General features: G+C 47.5%; 4 protein-coding genes and 1 long non-coding RNA gene across 5 annotated transcripts; 3 read left to right on the forward strand and 2 right to left on the reverse strand.

The window, feature by feature from the left end:
• Window positions 1-1898: 1898 nt before the first annotated feature.
• nub1 (negative regulator of ubiquitin-like proteins 1) lies at window positions 1899-5620 on the forward strand. The gene is made up of 14 exons (XM_058060898.2): window positions 1899-2281; window positions 2691-2811; window positions 2990-3231; window positions 3296-3360; window positions 3430-3597; window positions 3660-3748; window positions 3814-3920; window positions 3999-4185; window positions 4260-4367; window positions 4454-4606; window positions 4678-4824; window positions 4923-5000; window positions 5062-5227; window positions 5302-5620. The coding sequence occupies exons 2-14, from the start codon at window positions 2692-2694 to the stop codon at window positions 5442-5444; spliced, it is 1773 nt and encodes a 590-aa protein (XP_057916881.2). The 5' UTR covers window positions 1899-2281; window position 2691; the 3' UTR covers window positions 5445-5620.
• Window positions 5621-5646: 26 nt separating this feature from the next.
• Window positions 5647-6792, reverse strand: crygn2 (crystallin, gamma N2). Its single transcript, XM_058060941.2, has 5 exons — window positions 6628-6792; window positions 6459-6550; window positions 6237-6393; window positions 6018-6163; window positions 5647-5932 (listed from the first exon to the last, which is right to left on the reverse strand). The coding sequence occupies exons 1-5, from the start codon at window positions 6646-6648 to the stop codon at window positions 5797-5799; spliced, it is 552 nt and encodes a 183-aa protein (XP_057916924.1). The 5' UTR covers window positions 6649-6792; the 3' UTR covers window positions 5647-5796.
• Window positions 6793-7421: 629 nt separating this feature from the next.
• eci2 (enoyl-CoA delta isomerase 2) lies at window positions 7422-10051 on the forward strand. Its single transcript, XM_058060931.2, has 11 exons — window positions 7422-7586; window positions 7926-7981; window positions 8047-8150; window positions 8378-8476; window positions 8592-8786; window positions 8853-8922; window positions 9001-9103; window positions 9180-9300; window positions 9372-9461; window positions 9535-9678; window positions 9767-10051. Exons 1-11 carry the CDS (start codon window positions 7546-7548, stop codon window positions 9920-9922), a joined length of 1179 nt encoding a protein of 392 aa, XP_057916914.2. The 5' UTR covers window positions 7422-7545; the 3' UTR covers window positions 9923-10051.
• A 69-nt stretch (window positions 10052-10120) lies between these two features.
• Window positions 10121-15573, forward strand: xylb (xylulokinase homolog (H. influenzae)). Its single transcript, XM_058060934.2, has 20 exons — window positions 10121-10284; window positions 10574-10656; window positions 11031-11100; window positions 11173-11253; window positions 11322-11408; window positions 11482-11610; window positions 11689-11754; window positions 11828-11900; window positions 11959-12077; window positions 12155-12236; window positions 12299-12339; window positions 12406-12521; window positions 12580-12695; window positions 12756-12829; window positions 12894-12990; window positions 13054-13112; window positions 13174-13261; window positions 13512-13606; window positions 13811-13923; window positions 14530-15573. Exons 1-19 carry the CDS (start codon window positions 10225-10227, stop codon window positions 13907-13909), a joined length of 1635 nt encoding a protein of 544 aa, XP_057916917.2. The 5' UTR covers window positions 10121-10224; the 3' UTR covers window positions 13910-13923; window positions 14530-15573.
• On the reverse strand, window positions 13492-17140 carry LOC131109192 (uncharacterized). Its single transcript, XR_013627855.1, has 4 exons — window positions 17078-17140; window positions 16082-16178; window positions 15687-15768; window positions 13492-13894 (listed from the first exon to the last, which is right to left on the reverse strand). It is a non-coding gene; the product is annotated as an uncharacterized LOC131109192 (long non-coding RNA).
• Window positions 17141-17144: the final 4 nt, after the last annotated feature.

The raw sequence follows: 17144 nt of genomic DNA on the forward strand, positions 1-17144 counted from the left end.
AGGACGGAGCCGACTGCGGCGCGAAAAAACAAAGCAAAGATTAATCTATGAATATTTAATTAGCCGGATGTTTGGTGGGCTTTGAAACGGCTCCTTGTGTTTTCATCTGTTTAATGTGTGAGGACGCTTCAGGTGAACAGCGGCGGGTCAATTCAGGCGAGTGGACTTTGAAGAGAGGAGGGGCATTGATCCTTTGTCTTGCCGCCACTTTGACTCCTCGGGGATCAGCTTCGAATGAAAGCGGCGAGTCGAGTCAGGACACGAGGAGATGGAGTTATAAATCATAGCTCAAGTTTACTTTCGACACAATTAAAGGGACACTTGTTTTTTTTTTTTAATTTGACATTGATTTTCTGTCACCATCTTCGACCCCTCCTGTATGACAGTCAGCGTTCGTGTTCTTCATGTTCTTCCTCTCATGTTCCCAGTGCATTGTGGGTGCTGTCACTGTGACATGTGATGTAACATGCACGTCCCATGATGCACTGCAGCTGCAGATGTTAAAGGCAGGTCATGACGGGGCGTAGGCACTCGGGGAGAATAATTAGAGCGCCGCCTGACTCTTCACACGGCTTCAAACGCTCTCACAAGTCGACGGCGGCGGCGGAGCGGCTTATTCCCAGCGGATACTGAACGCAGCATTGTGTGCGTCTTTGAACCCGCTCACCCTGTGCTCGCATTTAGATCTGTGAGGTTACGCGGGGATGTTGGACGCGGGCCCCGTTATACGGCGTGCTGTCCTACATACGCTCCTTGCTGAACTTCACCTGAACTCTGAGGCCCGTGCGCACGCCCCTGCACTTTGCTGCAGAGTGGGACATCCACAGCGTGGAGGTTTTGACTTCAGTGTGGGAACCCAACATGTTACCACGGAAGCACCTGCTAGCCCTAGAAGTTGCCTTTTACTTAGAATTCACTGCACTGTTGCCGTCAAACTTGATGTCCAAGTTCGAAAAGAACACCAAGAACATCAATGCTGTGGGCCGCTTAGGTCAAAGATGCCATGCGAGTGAAGGAATGAAACAGGAGGAGGTTTGACCCCCTCACGGATCTCCAAAGCTGACCTGATGACAACAGCAGCCAGACTCTGATTGATGATTGGTCATCAGGCTCGCCATGTCACCTGTCAGGAAGACCTCTGCAGAGGGCCTCGCTCAGACTGAGAATGTTGTGGAAAGCCCAACTTTTTCCTGCGGCCAACTGACTCAGTGCTGCTGTTGCTGCTACTGATGATGATGATGATGATGAATGTGCAAGCAGATTCTTGAAACGAAATGCGATGGCGTGATGGACCTGACAGTCGTCAAAGACGCAGAAGAAAAAGTGCAAGATCTGCACAAATTTGCATCTCGCATTTCATTTGAAGGACAGGTCCCAATCCCCTGAATGCACCTCATGGTGTCTGAGTGACAGAACCGGTGCTCCACTTCCACGAGACGTTACGAGTGCACTCGTCCTTCCTGACTGGCTAATGACTCCCCATGCTGGATGGTCAGTAGAAGAAAACACCAGAACAGATGACGGCCTTCCTGTCAGGACTGGACCTGACCAGCTGGTTTTTGGATGAATGTTTGATGTATCCCAGCATGCACTGTGCTCAAGTGAAAATCACATTAGTGTTAAATTATTACACTCTTAAACTCTTTAGAGCCTAGTAACGAGATTACATATTGTTTAGCATGATTCCAGTATTTACACATTTATATGTACATACTGTGTGTGTGTATATGCACACATATATATATGTAGTACATACATGTGTATATATATATATATATATATAGTATACATACAATATAATATATATATATATGATGTGTACTATATTTTTTTTGTTTTATAATTCTGCATTTATATCACTGTGTAAACCCGCATATTTCCTTGTCAGTACTGCCACCTGGTGGCAGACCTAAACAGTAACATTCATGAAACCACGTGTCAGCGAAAAACATAAACAGGAAGTGACATTATCGCAGGTTGTTTCTAAAAACAACTGCCATTCGGCGCTTTATTTATCAAACGTGATTTCCATAAAAAGCACAAAGAATAAATGTAATCGTACATAGTTGTACATTTTTGTTTCGTAGTTTTATGCCAAACCATAATTTGTATAAGACTGAAGATCGTCTCGTGGAGATGCAGAGTCACTCCGTACTGAAATGGCTGCCTCGATTTCTTTTTATGGAAGTCTGGTGACCGGATTTTGAAACGCAGTGCGAGTGCGTGCTCCTCATCCAGTCCATCAACCTCTTCGCCGTTGAACTAGCGACGAAGCTCGAAGGTAAATTTAAGACATTGTTTATATCGCCACGTCTTTATCAGCGTCCAGGGCAGCGGTAGGGAGAATTTACTATGTGTAGTTTCGCGTATTCTGTCAAATTAGACCAGCTTTGTTTGAAGCTAAGAGCTGTGACGCTGTCGTGTTAGCATGCTCTGCTAACGTCCATAAGGGGCAAAACGAAACCTGAGTGACACAAACTGAAAGTGTCAAAGTTCCTTTCTTGACGCTAGCAAACTTAAACGTGCTCTTAGTAAGCCAAGAAGAAGCGTCCGTCTTTCTTTCCATCTTGTTTTTACATCTTTGTTGTGTTTGCTGGTGTGTGTGACGTCACAGAGCTAAGTAGTTTTCTAAGGTCTCGTGAGTCATGTTTCCCAAAATGTATCCTTTTGTGTTTGTCCTCCTGTCTCAGGATGATGGCCGATCAGAACATGGAGGCCAAACTGAAGAACCTGCTGAAACAGGAGAAGATCCAGTTGTGGAAACCACCGTACACAGATGACGGTGAGCAACCTGGACAGCAACGACTACGGGTAACTAAATGCCATTATTGTTATTATTATTAGACATGTTGCTGCGTGTTGTTGTCAACATTAGCCATTGAGAGTTAGCTGGCATTGTGCGTCCACTAGAGGGCGCTCTAAGAATGAATATAATGTTTGAATGAGCAAATGTTCCTTGCTCATCAGTTTGATGTTGATGATGTTGCAGGAGCTGGCGGAGCAATATGCCCCCTTGCTGGGTCTTCCGGTGTCTGAGGTCGGGGGCGCTTTGGAGTCCATCCGTCTTCAGGCGGTGAAGAGAGGCAAAAGGAACCAAACCTTCCGAGAAACCAACATCGCCACGCTGGAGCTCCTCCTGCCCCGAGACTGCAAGAAGGCGGGCACTACAGGCAAGTCCAAGACCTTCATGGAGACCAAACTGGATGTGTTGGTGCAGGTGCTGATGGACAGGTGAGGACGCTGACGCGTTGGCATGATCAGACAATAAAGATCTCAACAATGTGATATGCAAAAGGATCACGGAGGAGTTCGGACTCAAGTCCTTCAAACTGATTCTAAACGGCAAAACCTTGAATGCAGGTGAGTGGAGACCACCGGGGGGCGGTGCTCCTCTTTTCTGAACTTGCTGAAGGTTCTGTGTGTCTTCAGCCCAGCGTCTGGACCAGCAGGGCGTGCAGAACCACAGCAAGATGATGGTGCTGAAGGTGAGCGATGCCGAGTGCGCCCAGCAGGCCTGCGAGGAGGCCGACAAGGCCAGGAACCAGAATGAGAGCGTGCAGCGAACCCACAGAGGATTCCAGATCCTGTCGGAGCGAGGTAGGATCTCTCGTGTAGAACCTCATGTAGGACCTTCTGGAATGTTGTGTCTCTGCTGTCAGACGGCACCGATGACCCCCACACCACACCCTTCCTGGAGGTGGCTGACCAGAAGGGGAACCCGCTAAAGATCCCTCACAAGGAGAAGAAGGTGAGTGGAGACTTCTTGTCAGGTTAAAGGTCAAATCTGTTGTGATAATGTGTGTGTGTGTGCAGGCACTCATCCTGGCCATGGGCTTCCATGAGAAGGGGCGTGCCCTCATGAAGAGAAAGCGCCATGACGACGCACTGTGTCACCTTCTGCAGGCCGACCATCACTTCAGGTGTGGTGGTGATGATGATGATGATGATGGTGGTGGTGGTCGCCTAAGGTGATGCTAAGTTCCTGTGTTGATGCGCAGCGAGTGCGGCTCGGCGCTGTTAGGCTCGGTGGACAACTACGGCGTCCTGCAGCTGGACATCGTGTGGTGCTACCAGGCGTTGGAGGCGCTGTCCTGTCTGGATGACGGGCGCGGACGTCTGCTGCGAGCTGAGGACTGCTTCCTGCGATGTTACGGCGAGCGGCAGCAGAGGCTGCTCATGATCAAGGTGGGCGTAGGCACGCACTTGGCGGCGGGTCGTTGCCGTCCGCTCTTCTTTGATGCAGCCGTGTGCGTCGCCAGGGAAACACGGGCAGGGAGGAAGCGCTGTTTCTCCGCCTGTACCTCCTGCAGAGTCTGCTGGCTTTCATCGAGGGCAACGATCTTCAAGCCCGGCAGCAGCTCTCCAAAGTAGGATGAGTATCTTCTCTTGGCTTTGTCCTTAGTTTTGTCCTGGCGACACATATTCCCGTGGACCTTTGATGTGTGCGTGTCAGGTGGAGTCTCTGTATGGACGCTTGTGTCCCGACTCGGACAAAATGACGGAGCTGATGCTGCTGGGCTTCAGCGAGAGAGAAGCTCGCCTGGGCCTGAGAGCTTGTCAGGGCGACGTCCACGAAGCCGCCATGCTCATCAGCAACCAGAGACAGGTAGCGTCACGGCGTACGACGGCATGTTTTGTCTCTTCGGAAGGGTGTGACGCCATCATTCATGGAAGCAGGAGCGCGAGGAGCTAAAGCAGAGGGAGCATCAAAAGAGGAAGAACATGATGGCGAGCATCTCGGTTCTCACCGAGGCGGGGTACTCCAAGAAGGATGCGGCCAGGGCGTTGCACCAAGCCAACGGAGACGTGGACAAAGCCTTTGAGGCGAGTGCTAGTTCAGGGTCTTCAATATGGTGGGACAACACAACTCTCTCAACGCAACGCTCTCATGCTGTGTTGGTTTTTTGTTTTGTGGTCATCAGATTCTGCTGGATGCCAGCCAGGCCGTCCAGTCCAATAACAACATGGAGGAGACGGCCAGTCCAGAGAAGCTGGAGCAGGTGCGTGATCTTTGTGGCACGTCAATCAGATCATTGATTGATTAGCTGCGTGTGCGTGCAGCTGTTGTATTTGGGCTTCGATAGGACGGCGTCCGAGGCGGCGCTCGCACTGACGGGCGGAGATGTCCAATCTGCAACTCAGCTGCTTTTGGACAATCAGGGCGTGGTCTCTGCCACCGCCACGCCCCCTTCAGAGGAGGAGCCCAGCACATCGTCCAGCTCGACAGGCAGGCACCCTGAACCTCCCTCCCTCCCTCCCCCCTTCCGGCGGGTGATATGATTGACAGGCGTCTCTTTGCAGATGACAGCGAGCTGGTCAACGAAGTCCTGGAGGACATTTCCCGCCATGAGGAGGACTACTTGGATCTGACGCTGGAGGAGGAGAGCCAGCTCATCGCCACCATAAAGACCTACCTGAGCCGGGGGAGCGCACACACGGTCTAACTCGCGCCGATTGGTGATTGTTATTGATTGTTGGTGATCATGATTGATTATTACTGATTGTTGGTCATTTGATGAAGAGAACTTTATTTTCTGAAGTATTTTTGTTCTGTAGTAGTTTTCTTTCCATGCCAATGCAAAGCAAAGGCTAATAAAGGATGATGGCGTCATCTTTGTAACAGGAAGTCACAGTTGACACAGGAGACATAGTCAGACTTTTATTGTGGTGAAGGTAGTGGACTTCCTCCGAGGTCATTATTGGCTGAGGATTGACAGAAATTGACACAGGAAGTGTTTGATTAAAAAACAAAGGTTTTCTGGTTTATTATAGCGACAGGCGAGGAGGTGACGGCGTTTAGAAGTAGTTGACCACTCGGCGGATGGACTGGATGTTGGGGTTCTGGGCCTGCCACTCGTTGTGGCTGCAGTACTGGCCGCGCTCCACCACATACATGCGCCCTCGGAAGTTGGGCTCCTCGTACATCACCCAGCTGCACACAAGACACAGCCGCATGTCTACGTGTCCACGCGTCTTGGAGTGTGTGTGTGTGTGTGTGTGTGTGTGTGTGTACTCACGCGCCGTCTCCGTACACCCTGACAGAATTGATGCAGTTCTTGGACAGGCCGCGGCTCTGCAGGAAGGGACAGTCGTCGCAGATGTCCACGCACTGGCCGGCGAAGTTGCATCCTTCAAAGAGCTCGATGCGGTAGTGTTCTCCGTGCTGAAGGAACACACACAGCCACCTCAGAAGCTGCTATCTTTGGTGTCACATGACCACAGATGGCGAGCGTTACCATGCGGACTGGTTTGCAGGACCCCATGTGGTCATTGTGGGAGTTCCACCTCTGGAATTCCGGATACTCGCCGTGCTCCAGGATGTACTGCTGGCCCTTGAAGTCGGGATGGTCAAAGCAGATCCAGGCGCCGCTCTCCACGCGGATGGAGTTCACTCTTGACGGGAAGACGTGACACGTCAACACGCGACAACTCGCTTGTCAACACGCGTACCGACTCACCTGTTCATGAAGCCACGGTCCTGGAAGTTGTCACAGTCACCTCTGACCTCCAGCTTCCTGCCAGTGAAGCACTTCCCCTCAAAGAAGGTGATCTACGGCCCCAAAGTTATCGTTTCACTCTCCGGTGAGTCTGATTGATTGGTTGATTGAACGGGTGGGTGGGACTCACCTTTCCGGAATACTGCGACATGTTGTCCACTGGATGTTGTCCAAGCACGAGCGCACGCACAGTGTAACCGAGAAAAAGTTGGACATCCCAATTTATACGGGAGGGGGGACGCAAGGGGGGACTAAAACACAAAAGGGAGCTTGTGCCGACTCGACGCTTTCTGCCATCCTGATGTGTCCGCACATTCTGCTTGTGTCCATGATGGCGCACGCCAGTGAATGGAAAGTGCACATGTAAGGCCTCTGGTGGAGTGACGTCATCACCACATGGGCGGAGCCTTACGTTGAATACAAGTGAATTTGACGTGACGCAGTGCTTCCTGAAGATCTGCTAAAAGGGGCGGTGCAAGGAACTAATATTGGCACAGGAAGTCAATTAGAATCCCGATGTGGACCAAAAATGTCGTCTGTTTAGCGTTAAAATATAACATAAAATAGAATTGTTTTTTTTTTAGATTTGAGATGAAAACCTAATGGAATTAAAATGGTGGAATTCTGTTCTATATGAGCTTGAGCATGTTGAGTGACGTCACCAATAATGGCCATCGGGTTGGATCGAGAGGCTTACTATTTTTATATTTATTAATATAATGGACGTAGTTTTTTAAGATAACGATGCATGTTTATTAAGCAAAAATTGACACCCAAGAGAAACCTGACAGGGTTAAGTTAATTAAATCACAAATCAGTGACGTTTACGTGCATTTTATACGGCGATAGAAATGGCGTCTTTGCCATTACTACTACTATATCTAAACAGAAAATGTTTCTAAACGCTGTTGATTAAAAATATGTTTGAATATTAAAAGGCTAATAAGTTCCGTCTGCCACCCGAGGTGACCCGGAAGTGCTGCTATCTACTGGAAAGATTTTCCAGCGGGTCAACCTTCTTCCGTCCTCCTGCTCTCCTGTCGTTTTCATGGCATTAATGTCGCTACGAGGTTTCACGCAAACCAGTCGGTAGGTTTTTTTTGTATGCGTCAACTTTTTTGCCGCTGCAACTGTTAGTCGATGCCGCTACATACAGAATGTTGCTAATGCTAAGGACGTTCTAACTTTTAAGCTTGTGTTTGTCGGCTGCGTTGCAGAGACTGTCAGAAAATTGGAATGATCCCATTTGGTACCAAAGTAAAAAAAAAAAAACACGTTTAGTTTTTGTTAACATATAAAATTTCACACCGACGGAAACAAACATGCACAAGTTCAAGACTACAAATATGGCCGACCCCCAAAAGTGTTTACATAAGCACCGTTTGGACCTTTGCCCCGTGAGTGACTTGCATTTGTTGTTGTCATCAGGTGGTTCCGTTTCTCCAGCGTTCCTGCTTTCAAGTTCCACCAAACATCCTTGATGGGTGAGTGGCAGGTTGGAGCTCCTCCCACATTAGCATTAATGCTAATATGGATGTTTTGCCTTCAGGTGCAACTGTGGAGCAGTTTGAGGAGGCCAAGAACAAACTGTCCACATTGAAGAAGGATCCCGGAAATGCGCTCAAACTGAAGATCTACGCTCTCTTCAAGCAGGTGGTGACATGACAATATCATAGGACTATATCATATGTCAATATCATATGTCAATATCATATGTCAATATCATAGGACTATATCGGTATCCACATCAGTGCTTCCCAAAAAGTGGGGCGGGGCCGTGAGGGGCAAGGAGACCTGCCGACTTGTATGAATTTGTGTTCTCAGCATGCAATTTGACTCCTGATAAGCTGGTATGTCTTCTTGTTTGGGTCATGTGACAGGCCACACATGGACCATGTGACACCCCCAAACCTGGAATGCTGGACTTTGTCAACAAAGCCAAGTGGGACTCGTGGAAATCTCTGGGCTCCATATCACAGGTCAACTGTGCTTTTATTTTATAACTTCCTGTCTGTTGAAGATGCACAAAAGCCAAAAGATACAAATAAATATTTGACAGGAAATGACAGCAAGTGTTGGCCATATTCTTGACAGGATGAGGCCCGGAAACAGTACTGCAACCTGATTGGCTCGCTGGTGGAAGCGGAGGGTGGAAGCTCCGCCCAGGAAGTGTCGGCCCAGCCGGCTGCGAGCGGCCACGTCTACAACACCCTGCTGGTCAGCACGGAAGATGACATCACCACCATCAAGCTCAACAGACCTGCTAAGAAGAACGCCATCACCACGGAGGTGAGCGACCATTTCATGTCCTGGTTAAAAATAACCATGGCCCTCGTAATGAGTGGTGTGTTCTAGATGTACGAGGAGATCATTGATGCTCTGCAGCAAGCGGCTAGAGATACCTGTGTCCTCACCGTCTTCACTGGTAACACACACAGCTTATTGTCCCGCCACACGTGATAGTGATAGCCACACGTGTGTTTGTCCACACACACACACACAGGTGCCGGGGACTTCTACTGCAGTGGAAACGACCTGAGCAACTTCACTAAGATCCCAGAAGGAGGTGTGGAAGAGATGGCCAAAGCAGGCGGAGATCTGCTCAGGTGACCGCCCACTCAACAATGGGTTTGATCACATGACTTGTGAGGAACGACCTTTGCCCTGTGTCGCCCCGGACAGGAGGTACGTGAAAGCCTACATAGACTTCCCCAAGCCTCTGGTTGCCGTGGTGAATGGTCCAGCTGTGGGAATCTCCGTCACTATTTTGGGAATGTTTGACCTGGTGTACGCCACGGAGAGTGTACGCACACGCAGTACTTCATATTGACTGTTATTGAGGTTGCACTGCAGTAATATTGTATTTCTATGTAGGCCACCTTCCACACCCCTTTCAGCCAGCTTGGTCAGAGTCCAGAAGGCTGCTCATCTTACACCTACCCTCGCCTTATGGGACCTGGTAAGGTACGTGCACGTGCAGCACACTCGCATGTAGCAAACACACAGGTGGTTGAAATGTGTGTGTGTGTGTGTGTAGGCAAGTGAGATGTTGCTGTTCAACAAGAAGCTAACGGCGGTCCAGGCGTGTCAGCTGGGTCTGGTCACCGAGGTGTTCCCTGACAACAGCTTCCAGTCGGAGGTCTGGAGCCGACTCAGGAGCTACGCCAAGCTGCCTCCAAATGTACAGTAGACACACACCAACATCAGGTGTTTGGTTAGTGGGACATCCTCTAAAAAGACAAAACAAATGATTTGTGTCCACCCCCCAGTCTCTGGCGCTGTCCAAACAGCTAATCCGCTCAATGGAGAAAGAGCAGCTCCATGCCGTGAACGACGCCGAGGTGGAGCGTCTGGTCGAACGCTGGACATCGGATGAGTGCTTCAACGCTGTCATGAGTTTCTTCCAGGCTAAAGCCAAGCTGTGACCACATGACTGAACTTAATGGCGGCCATTGTGATTGACTGACATAGTCATGACTGATTTCCACTAACATGAAGGATCAAGTGCCTGTCCTCACACTAAGCTTTTTGTGTAATAAATGTCTTTTAGAGGAAAGAAATACTTGTTGGTTTTATTTAATTAAAATGCACCAATCAGTTGTTAAGCTTGCTCGCAGCAGTCTTCAAGATGCTGCCGTCTCCTAGCAACGAGCCATCCGAGCCAAGCAAAAGGCGCCTGTCTCTTTAACAGGTGACTCCTCCTTTTCCTTGCACATGTGCTACCAAGATGGCGGCCGTGCAGGACCGTAAGGAAGTTTACCTGGGCTTTGACTTCAGCACTCAACAGGTACATTTAATTGTTATTTTCCTAACTTTTTAAACGCTTTGGTTGTATTAAAGTTGTCCACACTTTCTGACTAGAGTTTAAGAAATACCAGAATTGTGACAACGCCTGTTAACTTATCACGTGATATATTTGACAAATGAATACGTGAATGATTAGAACACAAGCGACATTGTCAGCACATTAAAAGTTGAAGTTAGGCTTTAGTTTTTACCATCGAGGTAACACGATCACACTTAAACTGCTGAATGCTGTGTCATGGTTCACTGACCTGTTGGACTTGTTTGTGCAGCTCAAAGTGGTCGCCATCAATGAAGACTTGGACGTGATCCATCAGAACCATGTCCACTTTGACTCCCAACTACCCGACTTCAGGTACCAGCAGCACCCAACCACACCATCACCTCTCAAGTTACCTGCTTGACAGTAGTTTGTGCAAAGTTAGATTGTTTGGGTCGTGCATTTGGATACTTGTTTACATATAAATGTCTCTTTGGACTTGTTTCGGTAAAGGTTACAGCAAGCTGACGGGATGCAAAGTTTGGTGCAGTTTTACATGAGATTGTGTAAAAGTTAGCTGCAAGTTTACAGTAGTCTACGTGAAGTTCTCAGCAGGTTGACCTCCATTTATGTAGTTTGATGTAGTTTATATCAAGTTGTGTAATTGTTTCCACAAATGTTGACCTCCATCAAGCTAGTTGACAACAAGTAGATGCAGGAGAAGACTAACTTTCATTTTGGTGGTTCAGGACCGAGGGGGGTGTCCACGTTGCAGCTGATGGCCTGAGGATCACATCGCCTGTTCTCATGTGGGTGAAGGTAGGACCACATGAAGATTGTCTTGTCGTATGTGATGTTCCAAGTGGGCTCCTGATGTTGAGGTGTCTCCAGGCGTTGGACCTCCTCTTGGAGAAGATGCAGAAAGAAGGCTTTGACTTCTCCAGTGTGCAAGCGCTGTCAGGCAGCGGTCAGGTGACCTATCTTCTTCTACCTAGCTGGCTGTCAAGTGCATTATGGGTGATGTTCCTCTGCCCTCTCAGCAACATGGCAGCGTCTACTGGAGGACGGGAGCTTCTCTGACCCTTGAGCAGCTCGACCCCGCCTTTAGTCTCCACCAGCAGCTCCAAGTGAGTTCACCTGTGTGTTTATGTCAGCACCTGTGCAGTCACATGCACAGGTGTGTCATGTGATGTCTTTCAGGACAGTTTCTCTGTAGGTGACTCTCCAGTGTGGATGGACTCCAGCACTGGGCCACAGTGTGAACGCCTGCAGGAGGCAGCAGGGGGTGCTGCGAAGCTGGCTGATCTCACAGGCTCCAGGGCTTATGAGGTAGCTCGCACAGGCGCACGCAAACACATACGGTTAGATGGTGAAATTACTTTTCTTTATTTTTGTATGCTTCTTTAGCGTTTCACCGGAAATCAGATCGCCAAAATGTGTCAGGAGCGACCACAAGACTTCCAGGACACTGAGGTTGGCTGGTGACCTACAGCCCTTGCACCCACGACCTTGACTTCAGCCTGGTTGATGGCTGTATGTGTTTCAGAGGATCTCATTGGTCAGCAGCTTTGCAGCGTCTCTCTTCCTGGGTGCTTACGCCGCCATTGACTACAGTGACGGTCAGTAGATTAAGAAAATGTGATTTTAATCATGTCAGTGAATGGATTTGTTCTTTAGGGTCTGGCATGAACCTTTTGAACATCAGGACCAAAAAATGGTCTGAGGTCTGCATGGAGGCTACCGCTCCACACCTGGACCATCTGCTTGGGATGCCGCTTCCCTCGGCGTCAGTGCTGGTGAGGTACACACTCGGCATACCGAGTCACCCCTTGTGGCCTTTAACCTGCTTCAACCCCCCCCCCCTTCCTGGCAGGGTCCAGTTTCCTCCTACTGGGTACACAGGTTTGGTTTTTCCAACTCATGCAGAGTGGTGGCCTTCACTGGAGACAACCCAGGTACAGTACATCCTCCTGAGGTTGTCCTGTCAATGTTGATGATGATGATGATGTCGTGGCAGCATCTTTGGCGGGAATGCGACTCCAGCAAGGCGACATAGCTGTAAGTGCACCTTGTGTCACACAACTGCATGTCTTCTCACATGACATGGGGTGTGTATGTGTGTAGGTGAGCCTGGGAACTAGCGACACAGTGTTTGTGTGGCTGCAGCATCCCCGCCCCGCCCTCGAGGGTCACGTGTTGATCAACCCTGTCGACTGGAGACATTTCATGGCCTTGTTGTGGTGGGTGCTCTTTTATTTTATCCTCTCCTGGCAATGTGACGTGTGTGTGTGTTTTCAGCTTCAAGAACGGATCATTGACCAGAGAACGTGTGAGGAACCGCTGTGCTGAAGGATCATGGGAAGTCTTCTCAGCTGCCTTGAGAGGGACTCCTCTCGGAAACGATGGCTACATTGGTGAGCTATGCCTTCTTCCCTCCTTCCGTTTTCCTCTGACTTCCTGTTGGCTTCTTCCAGGCTTTTATTTTGATGTCCTGGAGATCCTGCCCCGTGCTGTTGGAATTCATATCTTTGATGCGGATGACAACAAGGTGGGGCACCTCTGTGCAGACACAGACACACACAGTTGGAGCTGAGTACTTGTGTGTCCTCCAGGTGTCGTCATTGAGTGCTCAGGCGGAGGTGCGAGCGCTGGTGGAGGGTCAGTTCCTGTCACGGAGGCTCCATGCAGAGCTCCTTGGTTACTCCATCAGTAAGTAAAAAGCACAATCACACACAAACACTACGTCTCGCTTTCAATCTCATCTTCTTTAAGTTCCAGGAAGTCGAGTTTTGGCAACGGGTGGAGCATCGTGTAACAAAGACATCTTGCAGGTGAAACATAACACGCTCCTAGCATGTATGTATTTGTCTATAGTGGATTTGTGTGTGCCAGGTGTTGTCAGACGTGTTCAACGCTCCAGTGTACACCATTGATGTGTCCAACTCGGCCTGTCTTGGCTCCGCCTACAGAGCAATGCACGGTACGCTAATGCTAACCACGGCGAGCTTGCTAACATACTGCAATGACATACCTGCAAACAGTGACGTGTGGTCAGGGGAGACGGGGAAACAAATGACATAACATTATGAAAACTCATTTTCTATTGAGCTGTTTATATATGTATTTTACAGTAAGGGCAGACCCTCGCCAGCCATGAACCTCACCACATGTCACTGCCTGCTGGGCTTATTAAATGCTAACCAATCTCTGATTGGGTGATGTTCTTTCAGGCGTCGTTGACCAATCAGGACTTTCCTTCTTCGATGTGCTGAAGAAAGCTCCGGAAGCACGACTTGTTGCCACACCACAGCCTACTGCACAACAGGTATGCGTGCGTACACACACACACACACACACACACACACACACACACACACACACAGGAAAGGTAGGGACTAGGAAAAGATGCAATGTTAAAGATGGGAAACAAAGTGCTGATTGGCTTTTAGTTGCTGTTTTGAGGTGACCACATGGCCACTCACTTCAGTTCCTGCACGTGACCTTTTCTCTCCGTCTGAATCCATTACAGGTGTACAATGACATGCTGCGGCGCTACGCCCAATTGGAGAAGAGAGTCCTGCAGGAGCCTCACCCCTCAGATGTGGCTGCCAATCTAATTGGAAGATAGGAGTCGAGAGAAAGGTGAGAACAGTACTCAGTCAATATGCTTCAGTCAGAATAATGAATTCAGTAAAGAAACTAGCTACCAGTATGAAATGGGTACACCATTTACAATAACTGTTTTTCAGTATCCATGGCATATGCTCTTAGAAGACAACCAAGAGTTTAGCGATTATACAACAGCAGGGGGCGCCAAAGCACTGCATTACCAACCTGTTTGTCAATACATTCGAATGATGGCAGTTTGAGGGTATTTAAAAACTACTCCTTGTCATCTAATTACACATTACACACCTGTGGGTATAACTATACAATCTCATGAGGCTTGTCCACACAAACATTTTAATTCTCACTTAAATTGCCTTTTTATAGCCACCTCTGCCTACTACAATCACATGACAAAGACATTCTTAAATAATGAATACAATGAGCACCATCAAACATATTGTTGTAAACAAGAGAGTAAATGTTTAATTTAGTGGGGTTGTTGAAATCACTGTCTTCTTCCTGTTGGACTTTCCAACACGTCATGACAACCACATTATTCAGCCATCAATAATGCATCTTCTCACTGTGGAGTACAGATGTCAACAATAAACTGCCCTTGTTTTTTTTCTTTCTTTGCAGCTTTTCTCACTCTTCGTGCTTTATGGAAAACACCAGAGAGTTGACCTGCCCTCGGAGGAGTGCATTAGACAACAATGGCCTGGAAAACATTGCCCAGGAAGGCCTCATTCACAACCGCCACACCTTCAGTCCCCTGCGCCCCCAAACAAGCGCCCTCTTGCCACATTTCCATCCAATTTCCACTGCAGAACGTGTTCATTTTCAGCCTAATGGCATGTCATTTTGCCCCAGCCTTTGGTCAAGAATTAATCCTGGAATCAAAACAGATTTTCCAGGCAGCAATCTTCCATCAAGTATTGATTTTTTTTTTCTTTTTACACTGGCCGAGCCTGTACTCCCTAATTTAAGCTGACAGGCAGCAGCACAATGGAGCACCTTGGCATCTCTCTCCCTCTTCCCCTCAGATGTACACAACATGGAACACTGTTTGAGAGAACACACCCATCTCCCTGCTTTAGCCTCAATTATCTCTTAGGACCGACCTGGCCAGGTGCGGCCATCATCAGCTATCATTACTGGCCTGTTGACATGCTACGGCTGTGTTTGAGTGATTTTCTCCCTGCAGCCGTTTTACACAAGAAGGCGGCTACACCCCCCCACTAATAAGATAGCAAAGATGTGTCCAAGCGTGTCATTCCTCTATGTGCCCTCACATATGCAATCATCATGCATGGAGAGGATGATGGAGGCCAGCTTGTTTTCCTCTCACTCTTAAAGCTACCGTCACCCTCACGCACTTTACCACTAGACCATTTCACTTAATTATTCATCTTGGCTCAAGAGCAGTTCAATATTTACATGATGTGGCATATACATTACAGTGTATCATCACAACACGGAACAGAATTTTTCTACTTAAGAATTCACAAGAATAGTTTTGTCTGTTCCAGGTTAAAATTTTTGCCACAATAATGCATTTAAATACATTAAGTCATGTTTCTCTGTGACCTTTTAGAATTTTACCAGCAGTAATTGTCATGTAAGTGCAAAGAGGAATGATGCAAGTTACTGTTGTTGATCAAACAAAAATACCTAACCTTTTGAACAACATATTCTACAATTCTTCTCAGACTTGTCACTCATACACCTCTCACTCATACACCTCTGGAAATGAAACAACTGCCTATAAACCTTTTATGGGAAATACTCATACTCACTTTGCATCCTTTGTCCAAAGTGCAGCCTGCACTGCAGCCACCCACATCCTTTCTGGGATTCTGTATAACTCACCCACGCCTCCTGTGGTGAGAAGTGGTATTATAAGACAGGATGCCGCTACATTGGACAGCAGTGGTGTTAATACAGTAACATTTATGGACAAGACACCTTGCCAAAGTGCTTTGCAAGACAGCTAAATTGACTGTATGTTTATATTTTATATATATTTAAAGGTATAGCCATGCAATCAAGTGTTCAAGTCAAGACAACAGCACCATTAACTCATGTATCTGCAAACACCTCAGTTGCTGAGATGATGATAATAATAATGATGAAAAAAACGGTGGAAATAAAGAAAGAAAAGGCAAAAAAGGGAATCATATGCATGACTTACCTGGATGGCACGTAAGGACCGGTAATTGCACCCCGTGAGGCATCAAGGTGTGCAGAGCTGCCTGAACGCATCGCAGCATCCCGGCCGATGTGTCAACCTTGGGGAGGAAGTGAAAACACAAACACACACAGTTCATTTAGTGACAATACAGGCCGCAATCTAAAAAGCATCAGCATCACATGTGTGACCATATTGAAACATGTCATTATCTCAAACAACACCTCCACACCTCCCCCCATTCACCACAATTTAATATGTTTACTTCAACAAGTCAACCCTTTAGCATGAAGTGCTTTGATAAAAAAGGAAAAAGAATATGGACAAGGATTCCTGTTCTCACGAGTCTTAATTTTATCAGAAAAAAGTTGCATAAATTGCCAAAAATTGTTAGGCAATGTTACAATAAAGTGTGACGACTTCAGTGGGAGGTGGGAAACGAAATAGAATATAAAAAAGGTCCCAATTTAAGCCAAATCATACATTCTTTCAGTTGACCATTAATTAATATTGAATAATGAACGAATTGATCATTGCTATCGATTAAGAAGTATATCATTCGAGCTGCTAAAACACCTATTACTCCGAAATTGCATATTTGCTGTTTGCTGTGGAGTTTTAACAAGGTCACAAGATGCTTATGGTTTGAATGTTATAAGCTCAGTGGACGGTCCTCTTCAAAGATAAACATTTGAAATTGGACACTTGAAAGAGATTACAGGACATATGGCATTTAAGTCAAATGTAATTTTGTTCAAGTGTTAAATGTATGAACTTACAAGCGCACATACTTTCGTGAGTGTTATTTCTTTTTAAACTAATTTGTGCAGTATTCATGTTTTGCGGGCATTACTCGACGTTGCGTCGACGTCGAAATACGAAAAACTTCCGTATTTCCTAAACGTAACTTTTACATATGTTTGAACATACACTGAGCGTTCGAACGGGCCGTTTTAATGAACCAAAGGGCTTCAAATATTTTTTTGTTTAACGACCCACCTGTACGTGGAGATCGGCAGCCATCTTTCTTTTGTTGGTTTCCCGCTTAGTTGCCGCGGTGTATTGT

The sequence above is a fragment of the Doryrhamphus excisus genome, linkage group LG7, assembly GCF_037039965.1.
Source record: "Doryrhamphus excisus strain RoL-2023G ecotype Guam linkage group LG7, RoL_Dexc_Guam_v1.1, whole genome shotgun sequence".
Classification (NCBI taxonomy): domain Eukaryota; kingdom Metazoa; phylum Chordata; class Actinopteri; order Syngnathiformes; family Syngnathidae; genus Doryrhamphus; species Doryrhamphus excisus.